Raw genomic sequence first — 6280 nt, forward strand, 5'->3', positions numbered from 1 at the left:
GAGCACTGAGCTGTGGGAAATACCCTCGCCAAGCACTCACTAGGAGCTTACACAAAAACCCAGCTAGATGACGTTGAGGAGAGCCACTGCGAACCCCCAGGCAGTGTCCAGGAGGAGGCAGAAAGAGGGTATTATGGTCGACATTTCCCTCATTTCCCCAGGATTTCTGGGGCTGTCAAGAGCTACGTGCCTGTGCCACCGCTCAGTTCAGTTCCCGATGGTGTGGAGGGTCATCGGTAAGGAAAACAACGCAACACATCAGCCTAGGAGCCAGATGGGTGTTGAGGGAGGGCAAAAGAAAGAGGGATGAGAGTCTATCAAGGGTGCAGCGAGGATAATGGGTGCTTGTCCAGCTTAAAGCCAGCACCTACAGGGAGAGCAGTGCCATGGCCTGCCCAGGAGGACACCGTCCATTCCACACCCCACCCACCACCAAGCGCTCTTGTGTTCACAGTATGCATTTTTAAGTCAACCATATTCATTCTGGAAAGCTACAGGGGCCTTGGGACGTCTTGAAGCACAGTTGCCAAACCTCTTACTTTTATATCCAGTGGGATATCCAGGAAGGCCTCGTAGGAATCAGAGACCGTGTTGCAGCTCAAGCACCTGACTGGAAGGCAAATCAAAATGGTCAGTGGTAGGGGAAGTCAGCGTAAGAACTCATGGGCATATTCCTGCATGCCAGGATCAGAATGTTCTCCTATTCCTAAGAAAGAAGAAGTTATTAGTTCTCTTCTACAAGAATGGAAAAAATACTGTAAGAGCACCTGAAATGACTGACGTGTGAGAACACTGATGCAGCCCAAGGCTTGGCGGCACTGCCTGAGGAATACCTGACCTTGCTAATGTGTGCCTCCATTGTGCACATCATGCAGAAGCCTTGCTGGTGACCTGCAGAGGGAGGGAGGGAGGGAGGGAGGGAGGGAGGGAGGGAGGGAGGGAGGGAGGGAGGGAGGGAGGGAGGGAGGGAGGGAGGGAGGGAGGGAGGGAAGGAAGCTTCTCAAGTTAGCAAAATACCCATAGCCATGGGAAACCTGATGGGGATCTTGAAGTTATAAGAACAGTCTCCACTCCTCTTCTCCCAAGGTGCCAGTGTCCCAACAAGGCCAGGACATTTTAGTGCATAGAAAACATTCTTCAGAGGGACACTAAACTGACATAATTTTCTGTGCAATAAGCAAAGAGTTTGACTTGAAGGAATAGGGACCAAGACCCGGGGCTAGGAAGAGGTGCCTTTCTGAAGATGAACACACCTAGATAACACAAGCGGCTTCTCGGCTTCAGTGTTCCAAGAACACCCACTATAGGATTGACAAATGCCGTGGTTTAGGCCTGGTTGGCAGCCAACCACAATGCAGCAGCTCTCTCTCCCTTCCCCTCTGGCAATGAGAAGGGACAGAGAGCCAGGCTTGGGGTTCAAGATAGGACTGGGATGGGGAAAAATCCCCCTTTTATGATCACGAGCAAAAGGCAGACTCGTTAGGGGAAGAAAAAAAAGAACATACATTTATTACAGACACTAACAACACATAACAGAGTAAGACAGTGAGAAGCATTGCCACATCTTGAGAATACCTTCCCCCCACCCCTCCCTTCTTCCCGGGCTCAGCTCTGCTCCCGATATCTCTACCTCCTCCCCCAGTGGCGTGGGGGCAGGGAATGGGGGGTGCAGTCAGCGCTGCCACTTTCCTTCATCTTTGGTGAGGGGAGTGTCCGAAACTTGTTCCTCCTGCTCCATCGTGGTCCCCCTCTCACAGGAGACAGTCCTCCACAAACTTTCTCCAACTTGAATTCCTCCCATGGGCCGCAACGTTCCCCACACTGCTCCGTCATGGGTCACTAACTTCCTCTGACTGGATTCTCTCCCACGGCTGCAGCCCTTCCCGAGCTGCTCCGGCGTGGGACTCCCCTGCATGCTGCAATCCTCCCAGCGCTGAATTACAGCAGTGGGGGTTGCCTTTTCCCATGAGACCCCGGCCTTCTTCGGGCACAGCACCTTGATCAGGCGAGCAGGAGCAACAGGCCATAAATCAGTGTCTGCTCAAACGTAGATCTTCATGGGTGGCAGGGGGGGGCCGCCCTGCTGTCTCACCACAGGATACAGGGGGGTCTCTGCTCCGGCACACCTCCCCCCTCCTTTCTTCCTCCGTTCCTCCACTGACCTTGGTGTTCACGCAGCTGCAGCAACTCCTCCTCACAAGTCCGACTGCCCATCACCACGTCCCTTCTTGTTGATCTTACTCCTCTCTTCAGCTGATCCCATCTCCTGTTTCTTTTGCTTTGTTTGTGGGGGCTTACAGAGCCTCTTGGCCATGTCACTACTAACGTCATGCTGCCACGTGCCAGGACTGAGCATGGTGCTCAGGCTCCTCACCCCAATTCCCACAGGCTTGAAGGTAGAAATGCCTTTAGCCTGCCCCCCTCCCTCAGAAAAAGCACAATGAGGGACCGAAAGAAAAATTAACCTCGTGCTTCTCCACTGCCAGGCATCACAAGAAAATCCGGTTTCAGAGAAAGAAAACTTCAGTCTGCCTTCTACCGTGGCAACTTAGAAGGCTTTGTGCAAAGAGCCCGACTGGATTGATTCCATTTTTACACATTTATTTCTGGAGTCTCTCCATGCCACTAAAAGCAATGCTGTAGTGAAGACCAGCAGGCTCAGGCAAGCGATTAGGGCCTGCCTGCGGGATCAAGAGTCTCTCACAGGCTACTTACACCGGAGCAAGGCCCAGGCCGTACCTGTTCCTGAGGCTCATCAAGAGTGCCCATGGCAGTGCTGAAGACACCTTCAGCTTCAGAGTGACTGAACTCACTGGCTGAGTCGGTGCTTTCACCCGAGCTCCCACTCGGAGCACATTTGGGTTGCTCCTTGGTGGGTGTGCTGTGGGTGAGCACCGCGGAGCCTAGAAGCAATCTAGTACGGAAAAGAAAGCGTAAAAGCCAGTAAGTGAAAGCAGAACAGGGCTGGGCTGAGCAAAGCTGTCACTTGGCTCAAAACCCTTACGTGTTGTTTTGTTTTCCTATCTCGTGGCCTATTGTTTTCATTTCCTCTGTGGTGTTCAGAGGGTTTGTCAGGAGTTTGTTACGCACTAACACAATGCCTTCTTGACCTAGCGTACCCACCAGCTGCAAGGCCAAAATCGGAGCTAATGCTCAGGTATCACAAACGACACTCCCCTTCGGTCCGTTGAATTTTCAGACCCACTTGCTAGGAAGCGATTGATCCTAAACCCGTTGTGTTTGCCAAGCGATGGGGCGAGTTGGAGGCCCGGCAGCTGCCCCCCCCCCCCCCCGCAGCCCTGCACGCTGCTGTCCCAGCCCGGTCCCTCTGACGTGAGGCGGCTCAAGGCCCACGCGGTCGCCACGAGCGCCTGAAACCGTAAGTGAAAGGAGACATACGGCCCTGCGCCGGGCAAAGGTCTTCAAAAGGCGAACTCATCCCTGCTGCTAATTCTTTCACTCCATAAAGGTGCCACAGATACCAGTTTCTAAGAACTGAGATGTACACAATGAGATCAGAAGAAAGTGTAAATTATAGGCTCTCCCTCTCCGAGACTCATTTCTAAATGCAGGTCAAGTAAATTTAAAGGATTGTCAACAAACTTGTATAATATATAAAGCCGAGAAGCCAGGTGAATTAGGTGCTACGTCAGCATGCAGTCAATGATTAAAACAATTTAGAGAGGTGTCACTGACTGCTGCCAGGATGAATTATGCCAGTCTTTCCTACAGTATTAATTTGCGAAATACATTCGGAGTGCAGATGAAACAATTCTTTAGACAAAGACTGCACAGCGCAAACGAACTCCACACGGCAAATTACAATACTGCAGCACTGAAACGCAGTCAGAAACGAGAGAATAAAGCCTGTGCTCCTCAGCGACAATTCTTACACGCAGCTTAGGCACGTGCCGAGGGAGACGCAAATGAGAGGCCACCGAGAGTTCAGGCACTGCCGTCTGCAAAGCTCACGTTTTCATAACATCTCAACAGATGGACTAAGCGAAATGGAACTCAGACGGACTAATCGCAACACTTTCCAAACAGCTGCCCAGATTTTTTTTTTTTTTTTTTTCTTTTCATATCAGAACTCAAGGCTCTAGATTGAAAGCATCCATTCTTCTTCCAGACCCTAACCTGCCGTAGCGCTGACGTGAAGTGAATGGCTACTGGCTGTTCTGAGGAGCCCAGGCACAAGAACCAAGCAAGGAAGGCCAGTTAAGAGCTGATAGTGCTGTTAAATTCATCATTTCCCCCTCATCTTGATCATGCCACTGGTACGTGGGAGTCCGCGCTGGCGTGTGGGGACGATCGCTTCTTTTTGACAAGAAACGTGAAGCCAGTGCTGCTTTTTTAACTCTTGGAGGAACAAAGCGGTGTTGAGAGCTCGGAGTTCCGCGCTCAGAGCCCGGGCACCCCGTCCGTTGGCACTGCCCCCCCGTTCCTTGCCCCCCCGCCCCGCCCCGCCCGGGACTGTGAGGAGAGGGGGGTGGGCTCCTGCCTTGCTCGTACCCGTCGGAAAGAGCGGTTTAATCTCCTGCCGAACCGCATGGCGCACTGCCTCCGGGTCCGCGGGGAAGTCTCGCTCACTGGGCTGGCCAGGGACCCGCCCGCTCGCCCGGCGCCCGGCGGCGACCGCGTCTGGGGGCACCGGCCCGATCCGCGACCGCTGGGACTTGGGCGGGAACGCCGCGTCCGTAACCACGGCGACCGGACGCTGAGCCCCTCGCCCGGGCAACGCCCCTCCCACCGCTGGCCGCCGACCAATGGGAGCCGCCGATCTGCCCGGGGAACGGCCCCCCGCTGGCAGCCGACCAATGGCAGCCGTCGCCCGCCCCGCCCCTTGGCGTCGCGGCCGGGCGGCCCCGTCCCCTCAGCGCGCGGCTGCGCGGCGGGAGCGGCGGCGGCGGGGCGGCCATGGCGAAGCACACGGTGTCATCGGCGCGGTCCCGCCGGGTGGACGTGGGCGAGTACGACAACCCGCGCTGGGTGTGGGTGGCGTGCCCTGGCTAACCCCGCGCGCCGCCGGGTGCCCGTGTCTGACCCAGCCCTGGCAGCACACGGATGGAGTCGGCGCCGAACGGTCGGGGAACCACAACTGCAGTTGTCACCTCTGACTAAGGAAACTCTGCTCGCTCAGCCAGACCGTGAACCTACAAAAAAGGAAGAACTGCTGGTTATTGCATCCAGTCAAAATGAAGCCGTTAAAACCTCGGAAAATGCAAACCCTCCCCCATGACAGACTATAGGAGCCTGCTGCCTGCATGTATTTCTGAATCTCCCCAGAAAAATCCTGGAATGGCTCCTGACTGCAGCGGCGAGAGGAACAGGCAGATGAGCTGTGGAACTGCCTGACGGTGAGCGCCTGTGGAGGTCTGCTCTCCCCGCTCGAGGAGAGGCCCAGGCACGTTTCCGTGCTGCTCACCAGGCCACCGGTGGAGATTTTTTTTTCAGCTAGCCCCAGCCCTTTCCTGAGGGTTTTCAGAGGGGGTTCTGAGATCCAGCTGCTTGTTACAAATGGTGCTGTACAAAAGATGGAGCGGCTTTGTCCCCACATTAACGGGTTGCCCCTTCACATAAAGGCTCGTTAGGGTTACGCTGTGCTCATATACATCACCGCTGCGTCTCTCTGCCACCCTCATTTGCTTTTTGTTCTGTGAAAGGCCCATTTCTGTGTCTGAGAGAGGCCTCTTTCCCCCAGCCATGGGAGCCATTTACCTGTGACAGCAAGAGCTCTTGTTTTTCCAGCCCTTCCTCCTCTGGCCTTTCGTGACCCTGCCGAAGCGGTTTCTCCACAAACACCGTGGCTGAACACGACCCTGGTGCTCCCCAGGGCACCGGGCTCGGGGTGGGGATGGGGTGTGGCACAGCCTCGCCGCCCCGCTGCGGGCGCTTCCCCGGGGGGGCAGCAAGCATCGCTGTACTGGCCCTGAAGGAAATACAGCAGGGGTTTATTTTAATCTTTTTTTTTTTTCAAAAAAGTCTCTGCATCACCTGCCCGGCCTTTGTGTTGGTGGCCCAGGGCTACCCCAGCCTTACAGCCGGCCCGGGGGGGGACCGCTGCTCCTCGGCTGGCTCCCGCCCTCGCTCGGGAAACGATGCCGGCCGTGGGGCTGGATGCTGACCATGGGGCTGGATGCTGCCATGGCTGGATGCTGGTGGGCTGGATGCTGGCCGTGGGGCTGGATGCTGGCCGTGGGGCTGGTTCGGATGCTCGGGGAGGCTGGGTTCTCTTTAGCTTTGCTTTCCTTAAGTAGAGCAGTAGCAGTTTATTACAGAC

At 55.4% G+C, this 6280-nt stretch overlaps 1 protein-coding gene across 1 annotated transcript in view; it reads left to right on the forward strand.

Annotated features, from left to right (window-relative positions):
• The first annotated feature begins 4917 nt into the window (after nt 1–4917).
• The window catches only part of LOC122152987 (antigen WC1.1-like), a 19286-nt gene continuing 17923 nt past the window's right edge, over nt 4918–6280 (forward strand). Inside the window, 1 exon segment of the mRNA XM_042789116.1 lies at nt 4918–4989. Within this exon segment, the coding sequence (XP_042645050.1) occupies nt 4918–4989 (72 nt within the window).

The sequence above is a fragment of the Tyto alba genome, unplaced genomic scaffold (genome assembly GCF_018691265.1).
Source record: "Tyto alba isolate M040663 unplaced genomic scaffold, T.alba_DEE_v4.0 Super-Scaffold_15, whole genome shotgun sequence".
Taxonomy (NCBI): Eukaryota; Metazoa; Chordata; class Aves; order Strigiformes; family Tytonidae; genus Tyto; species Tyto alba.